At 40.1% G+C, this 17,595-nt stretch overlaps 1 protein-coding gene across 7 annotated transcripts in view; it reads right to left on the bottom strand.

Annotated features, from left to right (window-relative positions):
* The window catches only part of Zc3hc1 (zinc finger C3HC-type containing 1), a 44,557-nt gene that overhangs the window by 14,812 nt on the left and 12,150 nt on the right, over nt 1-17,595 (bottom strand). For 3 of the 7 annotated variants that reach the window (XM_047562633.1, XM_047562635.1, XM_047562637.1), the window contains 6 exons: nt 13,350-13,477; nt 11,872-12,026; nt 10,551-10,794; nt 9,334-9,546; nt 8,671-8,877; nt 5,665-6,097 (listed from right to left, as the gene is read on the bottom strand). In XM_047562633.1, coding sequence (XP_047418589.1) covers nt 6,029-6,097; nt 8,671-8,877; nt 9,334-9,546; nt 10,551-10,794; nt 11,872-12,026; nt 13,350-13,477 — 1,016 coding nt within the window. In that variant the 3' untranslated portion in view covers nt 5,665-6,028. Of the gene's footprint in view, nt 1-408; nt 428-1,499; nt 1,573-5,664; nt 6,098-8,670; nt 8,878-9,253; nt 9,547-10,550; nt 10,795-11,871; nt 12,027-13,349; nt 13,478-17,595 lie in introns of those variants that run through there. The other 4 variants (XR_007109955.1, XR_007109956.1, XR_007109954.1 and 1 more) reach the window with 4 other exon arrangements.

The following is a 17,595-nucleotide window of genomic DNA, read 5'->3' as shown; positions in this document are numbered from 1 at the left end:
AATAAGAAATAAAAATAAACAAAATTTTATTTTGAGGTTGGGGTCTTGCTAAATTGCCCAGACTGGCCTCAGAATTATCTACCTCCAGAGTAGCTGGGATTACAGGAATGTGCCTCTGTGCGTGGCTTGGAGGTGAATCTTGAGTCCCTTCTAGGCCTCCCATTTTAGGCTCCTATTTCGATACCATTGAGAGGTTTGCTGACCCACCAAGGAAAATAGTCAATTTTCCTCTATCTGGCTTCTGGGATATCAGTAGCTAGCAGATAGAAGTGAGTACAGAAAGCTGACAAGTATATTCTTAGAATGATTTGAATCTTCAATAAAAGACCAAATTTCCATGACCTACCTGTCCTACCCAGAGGCCTTTGTATATTCCCTTTTTTCTTTTTCAGCTTCAGCTATACAATAGTCAATTCAACCAGAGGCACTGTGGATAGAAAAGTAGTAACCGCTATAATTGTAGCCAGGGAGCTATGGGAGAAAAGAGAACATGGCTAAAGATGGAATGAATGGTGTCTTATTAAAGGGCTCAAGTGCAACACTCTCTTCTGAGAGCATGGGTCAACTGACCCAGATGACAGCTATATAAAGCCAAAGAAAACTGAGAATAGGAATATAACTAAAAATAGAAAGGCATACTAGAGGAGGAAGCATCTGCACTTTTGTTGTTGGTCAAGCTGTACATGCAGCTCTTTTGGTGCCTAAGATGGGACAGGGTTGAAGGGATAGAAAGCTGGTTTGGAGGCAGCCACAACTGATCTGAGAGTTGTGAGCACAGGAGGTCCCCCAAAAGAATGCCCCACTTGCAAAGTCTACTAAAGTTAGTTAACATCTAAAAAGAGCCAGGATGCTCTTATCCCATAGCTACGAGGATTTCTACTGTGAAAGGAAGAATTCAACGTTGAGCTTGGGAAAGGAAAATCAGAATCATAGTGCTTGAAAGATATTCCCAGCTGTACTGTAACAGAAAGAACACGAGGCTGGAAAGAGCAACTGAAGTGCAGCTCTGCCATATTCTAGCTACGGCAGAGCTAGTTATTAAATATATTTGAGATTCAGTCTTCTTCTCTGAAAAAAACAAAGTGAATTTGGACAAGACATCCAACCTTTGTTAAAATGAAACAATTCTAGAGGCCCAGTGGAAAAAAATAATGAAAGGAGATTTTTTTGAAGGCTGGGATAACTGGGCAAACAAAGGGCATGAATAACCTTGAATATCAAGGGGTCTTCAAGATACTACCACCTTCCCTGATCACTGAGACCGTGCTGCAAAAGAAGGTGCTGGATGGAAGGCAAAGAGGAAGGTTTTGAAATTCTGTTTACCAGGAGGAGACAAATTAACACAGATTACACAGTATCCCATAGTACTTAATGCAGATAATACAAGTTGACTACATTTTTTAGCACGTTGACGTACAATACCTTTGTGGATAATAAATGTGTTGGTGTGTGTTGCTATAACAAAATACTGGAGACAGGGTACTTCATAAAGAAAAGTGGTTTATTATTTGGGAGACTGAGTCAGGAGAATCACAAGTTCAGGACGAGTCGGGCAACTTGATGAGAACGACACTGTTTCAAAATAAAATAAAAATGGGCTGGAGATATAACTTAGAAGTCCAGCATTTGCAAAGTATGTCAAGGTCCTGGATTCAATTCCCAGGACTGCAAATAAATAAATAAATAAAAGTTTATTTAGCTCAATTCTAGAAGTCCAAGGACACAGCACAACGTCAGATTCTGGTGAGGGCCTCATGATAGATAGAATCACATGGAGGGAACATGTGAAAGGGATACACAGTGAGAGAAGCAGCAAGAAAGAGAACCACCAAAGAAGTTAAACTTACATCATAACCACCCATTCTCTTAGTAACCAAGCCAGTCCAAGGACAGTGTGAACTCACTCCATGAGGAAAGCATCAATTTCTCTTATAGGCCCCAATACCTCTCAAAGGTACCATAAGCCAACACTGCCACACTGGGGACCAAGAGAGGCTGGATTTAAGATCTCCCGAGAGAAGACAAGGTTGAGAGCTTCACTCTGCACAGTCCTATAGATGCTGAACTTTTGGACTAATGTTCCTTGATTTCTTTTTTCTTTTTTTTTTTTTTTGGTACTGGGGATTGAAGCCAGGGGAATTCAACTACTGAGTCACATCCCCAGACCTTTTTTGTATTTCATTTTGAGACATGGTTTCACTGAGTTGTGTAGGGCCTCCTGAGCTGCTAGGATTACAGGTGTGTGTCACCACCCGGCATGTCCCTTGATCCCTTCCCAACTAGTTCTCTATTGTGATTGGTTAGGCCACGACTTTAAGATTACCTTTGATTTTTCCCCTTTTCCTCATGCCCAATCACGCTGAAGGCACTGCTGACATTTTTATCAAATCATGCCCCACTACCATCCCTGTGGCCACTGCCTACATACCTCCCTTAATCCTTCCTGTCTCCCCTAATATAGGCTATTCAGAGGGACCAGAATTAGCTTTCAAAGAATGAACATCATTCCTCTGCTCAAAAATTCTTCAAGACCTCTTTCCCTACAGAATCAAGCCCAAATTTCCTTGTACAATATACAAGACTCCAATATGGCCCAACTGTCACTCTCTTTGCCTCTTTCCTCTATTCAGTGCAAGGCTCTAGTCAGAACAGGACACCTGCTCTTCCTGGAACATATCCTACACTCTGCTTATTTGCTCAGTGTTCCTTCAACCTCAAATGGCCTTTATCATTGAGTGTCCACCACGTGCCAGGTATTGTTCTACATGCTGAGATTCAAACCATGATGGCCAAGGTCCCTGTTCTCATGGAGCCTCCACTTCTCACTCCTCCCCCAGGCGCAGGTCAAATCTATACTTTCCTTGAAATGCTTTGCAATTCTATAACAAACACTAACTTCCTTGTCTTTTATACTTCCAGAGCATTTGGCAGTTTATCTTGTTGTAACATCTCTATAACCAAACAATATTTGTATATTCTGGCCTGGATTACAAACTTCTTGAAGGTAGAAACTAGGTAGTCATTCATGTATGACAGATCCCATGGTGTCTCAGAGGAAACCTAATGTTTCTTAAATTACAGCAAGACTATCTCAATCTGCTTCATTTATGATAAAAATAAACACAAAAATGTGAAGTTTTGCTGATTTTAAAGAAATGTAAATACTTTTTGGAGGGAGTATAAATTAAAAATTTATAGTGGAAAGACTTAAAAACTACTCACATTATTAGAACCTGAATCTAAGGCTTAGAGTACACATGGTTACCTTATATTAAAGATTTTATACCACTCCTTAAGAAACTATTACCTAGAAGCCAGGCACTGTGGCACATGACTTTAATTCCAGCTACCTGGGAGGCTGAGGCAGGAGGACTGCAAGTCTGAGGGCAACTTAGTGAGACCCTGCATTCAAAATAATATAAAAAGGGCTGGGAATGTAGCTCAGTGGTAGAGCCCTTGCTTAGCATGCATGAGGCCCTGGATTAATTCCCAGTATTTAAAAAAAAAAGAAAAAAGAAAAAAGAAAAAGAAAGAAAAAAGGAAAGAAAAGAAAAAAGGGTACTATGACATGACACAGAGGCTCAGATCTTCTTGGGTAGATTTCCAATTAACTTCATCAACAGCCAGCAAATGATTCCCAACCTGGGCCAGAAGTCTCATTTCTATAAACATCAGAGAACTGCCCCTTAGTTTCTAAGGAGGACCATGCAGACTGACAGTGAACAGTCAAGCCATTTATCAACATCAAAAGTAGCACAGCATTAGAAAAATAACCTGTCAGCCTCCACCTGACTCCTCCATTGGGAGAAGTTTGATTAGGAGAGATATCAACAACTGTTTACCATTTTAAAAATCAGGATTAGAAATGATGAATTTTAAATTTGACAGCTTAAGAAGGAGTTTAAGTTATGCGATACACAATCTTGATTTGGACAAATTAGATATATAAAGAACATGTTTAGAAGAATGAAGAACTTTCTTGTGGTGCTGGAGATTGAACTCAGGGTTTCACATTTACTAGGCACATGCTCTGCCACTGAGCTACACCTCAGTCCCACAATTAGGAATTTTGAATACAGATTGGTATTACATGATATTCATGGATAATTACTTTTTTTCCTTGTGGTACTGGGGATAAACCTGGGGGTGCTTTACACTTAGCTACATCCCCAGTCCTTTTTATTTTATTTTAATTTGAAACAGGGTCTTGCTCAATTGCTGGGACTTGCCTTGAACTTGTGATCCTTCTGCCTCAACCTCTACATTCAACCACTGTGACCAGTTCCCAGGGATTATTAATTTTTATTGGATGTAACATGTAAGGAAAAAGGTCTGTTTTTTAGAGATGTAAGCCAATGTATACTATGGGTAAACTATTATGATTATTATTTTCTTTAAATCACTTTAGTTTAAAAATAAAGATAAGAGGCTGGGGAGATAGCTCAGTCGGTAGAGTGCTTGCCTTGCAAGCACAAGGCCCTGGGTTCAATCCCCAGCACCCAAACAAACAAACAAAAAAAAAAAAAAAAAAAAAAAGATATAAACCAGGTTTGGTGGTACATGCCTGCAATCCCAACCACTTAGGAAGCTCAGGCAGGAGGATCATGGGTCTGAGGTCAGCCTGGGCAACTTAGTGAGGCTCTATCTCAAAAAATTAAAAAGGGCTGAGGATATAGATCAGAGGTAGAGTGCCCCTAGGTTCAATCCCCAGTAACCATTTAAAAAAATAAAAATAAAAAAGGCCAAGCATGGTGGTGTACATCTGTAATCCTACTGACTCAGGAGACTGAGGCAGGAGAATCACAAGTTAAAGACCAGTCTCAAAACTTAGCAAGGCCCTAAACAACTCAACAAGACCTTGCCTCAAAATAAAAAATAAAAAGGGCTGGAAATATGGTTTAGGGTTTGACCACCTGAGTTAAATCCCCAGCAAGCCCCTGTACCCCCGACAAAAAAAGGTGAGCCATAAACTAAATCAACCAGTGACTAAAATGACATCAGAGAACACTTTCCAGTCTCTAGTAGCTCATGGTCACTTTACCAGTAGACAGATGTACTTAGATGGGTCAGGTTCAGGTCAATCTTCTCTACCATAGAGACTGATGAGCCTCACAAGCAGAAAAAGAGGCCTGGGGCACCCAGTTAAGGGAGTCAGGCATTAAAAAGCACATGAGGGGCCTCTTGTGGGTATTTTCTTCTATCCTCCTTCCATTCTTACTCTGTTAGCATCAAAGTGAGGAGAAAATAATCAGTTCACCTTATACTGCATCACACCAAGAGACCTGTTGACATAATGACACCACCTTGCTTCTAGTTTAAGAAAGACTACACGCCTTTGACTGGAATTACAAATACATTTCAGGTTTTAAGTCCACACTGAAAACCCAGTTTGACTTTTTTTGGGGGGCAGGGACAGTACTGGGCATTGTATCTAAGGATGCTCTAACACAGAGCTATGTCCCTAGCCCTTTTTATATTGAGACAAGTTCCAAGTTGTAGAGGGTCTTGCTATGATGCCCAGGCTAGCCTTGAACTTGAAATCCTTCTGCCTCAATATCCTGTGCAGCTGGGAGTAAAGGGGCCCACAGTTTAACTCTTGATAATATCACTGAAGCTTTCTCCAGCCTACCAGGCAAGGGGGAAAACAATTCTCAAGCACCGAAGCACCTTGACAAATACTTTAATAACACACACTGTCAAATTCCTGGGATACAGTTCTTGAGACACTGCCCATGCTAAAGCTGCTGAAATGAGTGTTCCTGGGTCTTTCCTCTAGTTTTAAAGCCCCACAGTCCTTTAATAGAACTGGGTTTGCAGTACCTTACCCAGTTCACATCCCCACAGGGAGATGGATCTCCTCTTAATCTTGCAGATTGTTGATACTTACTGCCTCTACAATGGCAGGGGCTCCTTATGATTAAACCAGAATGGAGAAAAACAGCATCGGCTGACCCAAAGGAAATTCAGGCTTTATTTTTCAAAAAGTCACTCTCATTTCAGTTCTCTCCAGGAATGGGCTGGAATATCTTCAGGATGAGCATAATGATTCCCACTGCCGGAATATTCGGAATACTTTTCTTGATTTTTCAGAGAGACTCTATTGGTAGAAAAGCTTACTATTAGGATTAAATTATTTTATAGAGACAAATAACAAATAACAGATAACAGTTTTTTTTCCTGACTGGATGGTACAAAGCTAAAGGGGGCTGTGGTGAATGAGTTTGATGTTGGAAAAAAGTTTATAATATTTTTTTCAGACTCTACAGCATCAGAATCTGTAAATTTCTTCTACAATGATCAAAATGTATCTGGAACTGAATAAAAACTCATTTTATATTATGCTACACATAATGTACAGGTAAGATCAAATAAAATCAAGAAGACTTTGTTCTACTGTCAGACTGCTATTAACACACTGAGGCACCAAAACATGGCTCATTATCTTTTCTGTGTCTGCAGCCATCTTAATCTTCCTATGTGATGATGACACTTCTGACCGACCATTAGTAGAGCACATACTCATTTTGCATTTTTTAAAATAAAATCCATAATGTTCAATTGGCCTGAGTTCATTATTTTTTGTGAACAGGCTTCAAATTTACCTGGAACCTACCTACTGGGGTTAACAGTATAATCCAAGACCAAGAAAGAAATGTTGAATGACCCCTAAGAGTCTAAACTATGACCTTGACTTTCTCAGCTTTATTTTTAGCCAGCAGAGCTAAAAATAGGAAGACTCTCATTGCCACTAGATCATACCTATAAAAGTGCTCTGAGATTTGGAGAAATAGTATTACAAGGAGACAAAGCAATTCAGTAGCAGATAAAAATTCTTGGTAAATCAGAACCCTTAGTTCTCTCTGCCTTTGAGATAATAAAGAGCAGATATTTCACACAGCAAGGTCTTCAGTGAGAGAACAAAAGAATATTTAGTAAAACAATCCATAAAATAACCTCAAGTTTCTCATATAAGATGGATTTCCACTGTTTTCCTATCCTCCTTGTGGGATGAGTGTTTCAATAACATAAGGACCCAGGAGGAAAAGTTTGAGCTCTGACTCAAGGAACTAAGGGGAATTTAGTTTAGTAACAAAGTTGAAAGAAACAAAGTTGAAAAAAAAATATAGGGGCTGGAGTTGTTGCTCAGTGGTAGTGTGCTTGCCTGGCAGTGATAGAGTGCTTACCTGGTGTGTGCAAAGCCCTGGGTTTGATATTCAGCACCATACATAAATAAATTAAAAAGACCCATTGACAACGAAAAAAATATTTAAAAAAATATATAAACTTTTTTCCAACGTCAAGATCCTTTGCCATAACCCTGCTAAGCTGTGTATCACCCAGTCATAGTAGCTGGTGGGAAGGTTAAAAGACAAGTTATGAAAAAGGATCCTAAAAGCCCCAGAATCCAGGGCCAATTATGAGACCAACTTTTTCCACGAACAAACAAACAAAAAACCTAACCCAGTGTGTTTTTTTTTTTTTTTTTTTTTTTTAGTATAACAGTAACAGAGGGAACTCTTAGTAAAAACTAAAAACTGCCAAAATATTATTACTTCCTAAAGGCCTAGGCAGAGAAAATTTATGTGTAAATACAGATTTAATATCTCCAAATTGAATAGTGGGGCAAATATTTGTCTTTAAATAGCTTTACACATTTCCAAAAGTTTTTAAATTGAAAAGAAGCAGATTTTTTTTTCCTGCAAAAACTTGGAAACATTCATCTACAAATTTACTAAAGGCACTAATGCATCAGTACAAGCTGGGAGTGGCCACACATTCCTGTAATTCCAGCAACTTGGGAGCCAGACTCTGCAGTTTAGTGAGACCCTGTCTCAAAAATAAAAAGGGTTGGGGATGTAGCTCAGCGGTAAAGTGCCCCTGGGTTCAATCTCCAGTACCAAAAAAAAAAGGCATCAGTACAGCTCCCTAAGACATCAGTGGCTTCCTAAGACAGTACAAAACCATGAATTTAGGAACACTGGCAAGTATTAGTTTGTACTTGGAGGGTATAGAGGTCAGAAATTGTTATATTTACACTAGGCTGCAAGGTAAATCTGGAAGTGAGCCCGCAAAAGGGAAAAAAACCTAGTTTTTACCATTCCATGAGAGAATCATGGTGAACATTAAGGACAAACTATCACTCTCATTCTTGACATAGAACAAACATTTGACTTGTTTTCACAGTTGTCATGATGGCTTTGCCTGTAGCGGCATTTGTTAACCATAGTCATGACTATGATGGCTGATGATGGTCCAGTGCACATGCGTGACACAGGGAGTAAAATCACTACCCTGGTGTTGGAGCACAGAGATCCAAAGGCTAAGTTGACTGGTCAGGCTCCAAAGGCAAGTGACAGCAACTGATGGAGAAAGCAGCTGCCCTGCAACATGAGGCCAGAGCAGCTGCTTATTCATCTATTTCTGTTTCTGTATTAGTTTTCCACTTTGAGTCATTTTATTTGGGAGAACAAAGAATTTACCAGAATTTGATGGAATGCTATATGCAGAAAGACTGGCCACTTCCACGCCTTTCTTTAGGATAAATCAGAATGAGTCTACATGACTTAGGAAAGCTGAAGGCAGGCAGGGCGCTAATTATAGGACTAGACACTGCTGCTTATACCATAAACAGCAAGTGCTACACACAAGCAGGGCAACAGCTTATCTCACCATGGAGTCTGTTTCAGCTGGCTGGTTAGACTGTTTATGGGCCAAAAGGATGGTCAGCACTGCCTTCCAGCCCGGCTCTACTGGGGTGCTGGCATCAAGCTCCGTTCCACCATTCTCTCTGGATTCTTTACCAAGTGTGATATTCACCCAAGGGCACCAGTCTCTGTGCTGAGAGGTGGGATCAAAGAAGCTCCGAGATGATGTGTCCTGAGGAGGAAGAAGAGAGACAGTGTTAATGAAGGGCAGATGCTGTATCTATTCAGGGAGACATATTATTATAGGCATACTATTAATCATAAAGTCCAGAATCTCATAACTGTCCTCACTTCTAGTTTTAATGCTCTTTTAAATTGCCTTTTCATTTTCGTTTAGTCCTTTTGTGTTAAACAAACTGTACCATCTCAGCTTTGTCCCCTATTTCACTGCTGTCCCCCTAGTCTGAAGTATTTATTACCTCTCCAGAATCTACCCAAAGGAACAAATGACAAAACCCTTCATTTTTTTCTTTTTGGTCACTTAAATGTCTCACCTTTAAACTTATTCACACAGACTACCTTTAACCAGAGGACCCCGCATGGCTCACCCCTGTGTCTCAGTGCTGCGTGGTGAGAGCACAGCCTGCTGTTTACGCTCAGTGATGGCTACATGAGAAGGTGGACTCACTGAGCTGCTGGAAGAGCAGAGGCGAGCTCGTTTGGCTTTCCGGAGAGGGCTAGAGGGTACTTCCAGGCCAGCAGAGTCTCCTGTTCCCATGCTTCGGGTCACTGGGCGGCTTCTGGTAGTGGGGCTGGCTGCCTCCGGCTCAGGCCGATCAACAGGACTAGAAGAGTCCCAGCTCCGGGTTCGGGAGACAATGGGACTAGGGCTCTTTTCAACCTGAAGAGGAAATAATGGGAAGTCCACCTATCACGATGATGATTATGGCCAGAGTATTTCTTAAGGCATATGAAAACAAGTATTTTATAGTTTAAATTATATTTAGTTAGGTGTGAGCTGGGTACAGGTTTCAGAGAAAATCTTTAATTGGTACACTGAAAATAATTTAGGATGGTTACACATGACTGTAATCCCAGTGAGTGACTCGGGAGGCTGAGGCAGGAGGACAGCCTTAGCAACTTAGCAAGGCCCTAAGCAACTGAGATCCTGTCTCAAAAAAAGGGGGAGAGGGACTGGAGATGTAGCTCAGTGGTAAAGAGTCCCTGGGTTCCATGTCCCAGTACAGAGAAAAGAAAACATTACTAAAAAAAAGATCTGGAGCAGAGTGTGGTGACACAGGCCTATAAATCCAGTGACTTGGGAAGCTGAGGCAGGAGAATCACAAGTTCAGGGTCAGTTTCAGCAATTTAGCCAAATCCTATCTCCCCACACCCCCCAAAAAAATCAATAAAAGGGAATGCAGCTTGGTGGTAGAGTGCCCCTAGGTTCAATTCCTGGAACTACAAATAAATGAATAAAAATTTAGTTTCTGCCAGGCACAGTGGTGTACCCCTGTAATCCCAGGTACTTAGGAGGCTGAGGCAGGAGGAGTCTAAGTTAAAGGCCAGCCTCAGCAACTTAGCAAGACTCTGTCTCAAAATTTAAAAAAGGGTTAGGGATAAAGCTCAATGGTACATTCTGGGTTCAATCCAAAGTACCACCAAAAATTTTTTTTTTTAAGTTTCTGAATTGCCTATATAGCTGTACTCTTCTAAGAATACTGTATTTCTTTACTGAATTCCTATAAAGAATTTAGCTTCTCAATTGGTGAACAGAAAAATGACATGATGGTCTGATCAATATGGCCAAAAGTGAAATCTACCCACCAATTTCTCACTTTCCACCACCAACACTTTGGCAAGAATGTCATTAAAACGTCCACCTCAAACAAGCTAAGTCAATACCTGCTCTAAGCCTGGGGAAAACGTGGCATCCTGGCTCCGAGTCATCATCCTCCGAGGCGATTCAGGCACCAGAGGAAAGCGTTCTGGACGACCCTCAGGGCCTGCAACTGGGGAGTTGGTCAGGCCAAATGATGTGTCCAGGTCAGTCATGGATGATTCAATCTGCTGGAAGCCCCAGAGCCCCACCTTCCGCATACACTGTGAACATGTTATCAGGGAGAGCTGCATGGGTTCCAAAGCAGAGCTAGGAAGGAATGGAAAACAAAAGTGGGTCTTTCTGAAGGATAACACTTCTATGTGAGCAAGTGTAATGACCCGTGAGTATGGCTCATCTATCGAATGAATCGCTGCAGTGGTCCAGGGACCTGGAAACCATGTCCTTTCAGAGCCCCATCCTCTGATCTGAGGACAATCATCTTTCTATGTCTCTCCGTCATCTCTCACATTATTTCCTATAGAAAGGTCTATGGGTCTTGGTGTGCTCTCTATGGCAAGGCTATGTTGGAAGTTATGTTTTATAAAATTCTCCTGGTCCCTCTTCAAACTCTTTCCTTAATCTACCAAAGAAAGCATAACAAAGGTCAATCAAGCCAGGCATGGTGGTGCATGCCGGTAATCCCAGCAATCTGAGAGGCTGAGGCAGGAGGATTGCAAGTTCCAGGCCAGTCTCAGCAACTTAAGACCCTGTCTCAAAAATAAAAGGGATGTAGTTCAGTGGAAGGGCACTCACCTAGCATGTGTAAGGCCCTGCTAGCTTCACTCCCCACTGGGGGGCAAAAAAAAGTTTGGTTTGACAATCTTCTATCTCAGAGCGAGTCTTTCCCAAACTGAGCAGTTAGAATGTTAAAAACATCAACATGGAGCCACAGGATTCCAACTAGTGTTTCCTTTTTTAAATTGGGGGAGGGGGGTGCTGGGGACTGCATCCAGGGTTTTGCACAGGCTAGGCAAGTGCTCTATTGAGTTACATCCCCAGCCCCCATCTCTGGTTAGTTTCCATCAATTACACTGATTGTTCTTTCTTTCTAAAAATGGCTTATTTTCTATTTTCAAAAAGGGAGTTTCACTGCTTGGAGCAATGCACCTGGATAGTTACAGTACAAGAAACAAAGTTCAGGTGTGAACACCAAGAATTCCCAAGTTCTAATTCTGGTTTTGTTACTAATTCTTGTTATCTATCTGTCCTGCCTATTCCTCCCCTCAATCTTCTCTTTGTTTCTGTTTTCTCATGTGATTTCCAAATACTACTTAGTGAATGCTGTATATATGAGTGAATGCCATTGCCACAGCTTATGCCCTCAGGCAAAATTTGCTGACTGACCTACACGCCCAGCCACACACAGCAAGAACACAGGCAGTGATGTGGACTTGGATGTCGGAGCCTAATTTGTTTGGAGTTTTTCTCTCTTCAGTTCCGTGATCAAGTTCATCTTCAAGCAGGTGTAGCAGAAGACTGATCTTGTCTTCTGTCAAGCACTACAAAGGAACCAAGATAAAAAACCTTCGAGTTTAAACTATTATACAAAGAAAAAATTGCCTGCAGTGGCAATTTTCTTAGAACTCTTAATTCGTTTATTAAATTGTTTTTAATTTACCAACCATAGATTTTTCTCTAAAACTTGTGAAATTCAAACCTAAATAATGAAAACAGATTACTGTTTATGTCTCAGTTTAACAGTGTACTTTTTGACAGAACAATAGATTTTGCCAGCCTTGATTTTTTACTCTAAGAATAATAAAGAATTATGACAGGGTACAGAAATTTGCCTTGGCCAGGGACAGGGTGACTTTCTAATAGGCTTCAGAAAATCAACAAATTGGTGCTAAAAGCCGTACCAGTCTCTTAACTTGAAGAAGCGAAATAATCAACTGTGTTATGGTTTGGAAGTGAGGTGTCTCCTAAAAGCTCACATGCGAGACAGTTTTGAGGAGAAATGATTGGGCTATAGCCTTAACCTAATCAGTGAATTAACGCCCTCCCCCATGGGATTAACTGAGCAGTGACTGGAGGTAGGTAGGGTGGAGCTGGAGGAGGTGGTTCATTGGGGACGTGGCTATGGGGTATATATTTTGTGTCTGGAGAGTGGAGTCTCTCTCTGATTATCATGTGAGCTGGTTCTCTGTGTCACATTCTTCTGCCATGATGTTCAGTCTTACCTCAAGTCCCAAGGAATGGAGCCGGCCTTCTATAGGCTAAGACCTCTGAAACCATGGGTCTCAAATAAACTTTTCCTCCCTTACAATTGTTCTGGTCAGGTCCTTTAGTCACAGCAGCAAAAGAGCTGACTAAAAGAAGCTGCTATTTCCTATAATACAGCTTTCCCTCACAGTACTAACAGGCTGATGAAATGGGACAGTAAGTGTGGAATTTCAAAGTACAGATGGGCCAGAGTATTTTAACAGTTCTATTCACAGGAACAGTTTATAATTTAGAGTTTCCTCTAGTACTATGGAAAACTTCACACAATAATGACATGCAGTCACATGTCAGGGTCTTCTATTAAACAATATAAGTAACCAATCAAGATAAAATTAAATTTGCCACTTGAAGAATTCAAATTAAATCAAGATAAAATTAATTATGCCATTTGAAGACTCATACCTAAACATTTAAATGGAATCTATTTACTTTAACCCTCAAGAGTCACCTTTCTGGTTGAAACTGAAAAGTCCAAATGAGAGACAAGTGAGTAGTTCTCTTCCTAACAATCTGCATCCTCTTGTCATTAAAAGAAACACTTCATGTGCAAGTGCTGGTGACAACTGGAGGTCACTACAACCTAGCCAAGAAAAACTCACCATAGTTTTCAAATCCTCTGGCCTCAGGGAAGGAAGCTGGAGGTCCAAGTGACAAAGGTTTTGAAAACGATCTAGGAATTCACTAATAAGAACAGCAGGCTCATCCAATGGTAACATACCAAATCGATCTGTGGAAAAAGTAAATAGGAAGATGATATTGGTATACGAAATAAAAAACACAAACAGAGGCTTTGAATAGGTGACACAGCTTAGAGAACCAGCATTTTATAACAGCTACCAAGCTGTTAGATAGATAACTCATTGTGAGCCAGGAAGGAAAAGAACCTGCAGGTACACCCTATCTTTGGTATTACCATCTTCATCTATGGACATCTGGTACACTGGCAAAAGCAAATGTTGAGGGCAAAAGAGCCTTTCTAGTCTATTTGGCCTATAATGATTAGTAGAAACCACAATGATCAGCTCTGATGAAGAATAAAAACACATTTTGAACCAGTCCTGGTGGCCATGCCCAGCAACTAGGAAGGCCAAGTCAGGAGGATCACAAGTTTGAGGTAAACCCAGAAAACTTAGTGTGATCTTTCTCTAAATGAAAAATAAAAAGGGCTGGGGGGCTGGGGAGATAGCTCAGTTGGTAGAGTGCTCGCCTCACAAGCACTGAGGCCCTGAGTTCAATCCCCAGCACCGCAAAAAAAACAAAAACAAACAAAAGAAAAAAAAAAGGGCTGGGGATGTAGCTCAGTGGTAGTAACCCTGGGTTCAATCCCCAGTAACACCACCATCACCACAAAAAACAAAACAAAACAAAAAAACAACCCAAGAGATTTCATAGGAAAAATGAAAAGAGAACAGGTCATCCTAACCTGACTATTTAAAAAGTATGGAATAGCGAGGGACGTAGTTCTATGGTACAGCACCTGCCAAGCAGTTACAAGGCCTTGGATTTAATCTCCAGCACCATCAAAAAAAGAAATAAAAATATTTAGCAGTGATATTTTCAAGGGTGTACATATATCACTTGTCAAAACTTATCAAATTGTATCTCTAAATATTTTAGTTTATTTTGTGTCAATTCTATCTCAATAATGCTCTTTTCCAGTTGTTACTAGAAGGAACTCAAGAGCAGTAACAGTAGCACTTTTGCCCATCCATTATATGCATCGTTAGCAATCAGATTTTGGTCTCTAATAGTATTCTAATACTATTAAAAGGATCCGGCTCTTGGGAGAGTTGCTGATTTCACATTGTTGGGTAGGGAAAATAAATCAAGTTGTATTCAGAATAGTCGCGTGTTGCTGCCAAGCAAGAATGCTTTCAAGAATGCTAGAAACAATGTTGAAAGTACAGAAGAGTCAGTTTAAAGGAAATCAATTCATTAGTCCAGCTGTGAATACTTTGAAACTCAAATAAGAAAATAACTTATAATTAGAATAAAATGCTTTTGCAAGGCTATGAATTCTTAATGATATGCACACAAACATAATACAACCACGCATACAAGAAAAAAAATAATTTTTTTGCAGTACTGGGACTAAAGTAAGGGCACTGCACAAGGTAGGCAAGTGGGTCTATCACTGATCCACATCTAAAGCCCTTTTGATTTGGAGAGAGGGTCTAACAAAGTAACCTGGGCTGGCCTTGAATATGTGATCCTCCTAGTAGCTGGAATGACCACTGTACCTAGCTGTTATTTTTTAAAATTAATTTTAGGAAGTAGGAGAGCACTTATATATTAAGTATTTTTTCTGTCGTACATGTCTCTTGCTTCTGTGTAGGATGTTGTTTGTGGGAAGGTGGACTGAGAATCTCTGAAAATCCTGTCTTCTATAAAAACAGTAAGAATGTTGGCAAAAATTATAAAAACCAACTTCTTAGCATTCTCAAATTTAACCAAAAGCTGGCAATAATCTGGGAAGCATTTAGTCAAGAAAAATGGCTGAATCTTGGTAAGAATAAAGACTCCAGTCAGCTTGGGAAATGAACTTTGTGGCATTTTACCTTGTGTTGTTTCCATCTTCCTTTCCCCAGCTTAGATCCTCCATATAGCCCTGAAAACCACAATCATGGTGGAAACCAGCAGCCCAATGGCCATGGAGGAGGACACTGGGGAACTGGGCTCCTTCAAAGCCCTATCCTAGAGAACTGTGAGATTATTTGATCTGTCTGGCAGTGCATGGAAAATCATATTAGTCCAGTGAGATCAGTGATAGTGCACTTGTCTTGCATATGGGAAGCTTTCTTTTCCTGAGAAGAGATTTCAAGAATAGTTGTTTCAAGCAACTATTTAGCATCACAGTTAAACTGAGGCAGCTAAAACAGTTGGAGGCGAGCAACAAATGGACCACAAACCTTAAAATGAAAAGTTAAGAACTAAGATGTCCACAGGAGGGTTTGCAAAGTTCTGACACATTCCTTGGAATCTGGGATATGTGAATGTGTAGGGCTGTACACAAGCTCAGGAAAGAACTGAGAAAGCTCTAAGTTCTCATCTCTGGCTGACTTGGAGGCTCTGTGCAAGCAGGAAGTGAAAGCTAATGAAGACTTGCAAATTGCCTGCTTGACCACTGGTGCCCAGTGCACAGAGTTCCTTGGCAAAGACTGGCAGACTTCTTATTCTTAGGTGTTTAAGGAAATCTCTGTACAAATGATTATCTAAGTAAGCAGAGACTTCAGCAACCACATATAACAAAGAAGATGGTTTTACAGAATCAGTTCAGGAAAAGTAACTAAACAATCAATAAATAATAACAAAAAGCGCTGGTGGAGGTGGGATGGATTTCCAGAGCTGACACATTATTATGAAACATAGAAAGAAACAAGATAGGGCTCGGATATAGCTCAGTTGGTAGAGTGCTTGCCTCACAAGTACAAGGCCCTGGGTTCAATCCCCAGCACTGCAAAAAAAAAAAAAAAAAAAAAAAGAAAGAAAGAAAGAAAGAAAGAAACAAGATAGTATGAACATAACAGGAAAAAAAAAAAAAAAAAGTCACTAAAAAAATCCTACCACTGAGAAAGCCTAGACACAGGATGTACTGGAAAAAGTTAAAATGTTAAAAAAACTAAAGGAACGTATAAGAAGGATATCTTACTAAATAGGGAATATGAATAAAGAGAAAAAATAGAAACTGTGAAGTTGGAAAGTATAATAACTGAGATAAAATATTCACTAGAAGGGCTGTGAATGTGGTGGCACATGCCTGTAATCCTAATGACTTGGGAGGATAATAAGGACAATCACGAGTTTGAGGCCAGTCTAGGCAACTTTATGAGGACCAGTCTCAAAAGAAAAAATAAAAAGGGCCAGGAGTATAGCTCTGTGGCAGAGTGCCCTTGGGTTCAATCCCCAGTATCACAAAAACAAATACAACCCCCCCAACCCTGCCAAACACACACACACACACACACACACACACACACACCCCACACAAAGTAACGTGGAATGGTTTGAAGCAAAAAAGGCAGAATGTTGGCATTACGTGGGTCTGGGTGATAGAAATTTTTGTCTACATTTGAAAGATTCCAAAATTTTAGAATTATTTTAAAAGTTAAAAAGTGAGGGGCTGGGGAGATAGCTTAGTTGGTAGAGTGCTTGCCTTGTAAGCACAAGGCCCTGGGTTCGATCCCCAGCACCCAAAAAAAAAAAGAAAAAAAAAAAAAAAAAAAAAAAAAAAGTGAAAACAAAGGAATACTTTTTTCCCACCTCCCCATACTGGGGATTGAACCTAGGGGTCTTGCATGTGCTAGGCAAACATTCTATACCGAGTTACTGAAAGCAGTACTTTCTACATTCAGGGATGACAAAATCAAATTATTTGAAGTTGTTGCAAACAGAGTTAGTCCTCGAAATCCATGGGTTCTGCATCCAAGATTCAACCAATTACAAAAAAAAATCTGAAAAAAAAAAAAAAAAAAATCTGAACGGGTACAGACTTTTTTATGACAACTACTTGATATAGGATTATGAAGATATCATAAGTAATCTAGAGATGATTTAAACTGTATAGGAAGATGTATGTATGTTATGTATAAATACTATGCCATCTTATATAAAGGCCTTAAGGATCTGTAGGTTTTGGTATCAAAGGGAGTTTTAGAACCAATCCTTCATGGATACTTATGGACAATTATAACTTATAACCATATATGTCAAAATACATGCAATTTATTTATTTATTCATTAATTTATTATTTATTCATTTTGTGATACTGGGGATTAAACTCAGGGTTTCCCATATACTAGGCAAATGCTCTACCACTGAGCTATATCCCCAGTTCATTTTATTTT

This window comes from Sciurus carolinensis, chromosome 8 (genome assembly GCF_902686445.1).
Source record: "Sciurus carolinensis chromosome 8, mSciCar1.2, whole genome shotgun sequence".
Lineage (NCBI taxonomy): Eukaryota > Metazoa > Chordata > Mammalia > Rodentia > Sciuridae > Sciurus > Sciurus carolinensis.
Note: the sequence above shows the minus strand (reverse complement) of the source record. Positions and strands in the feature narration are given on the sequence as shown.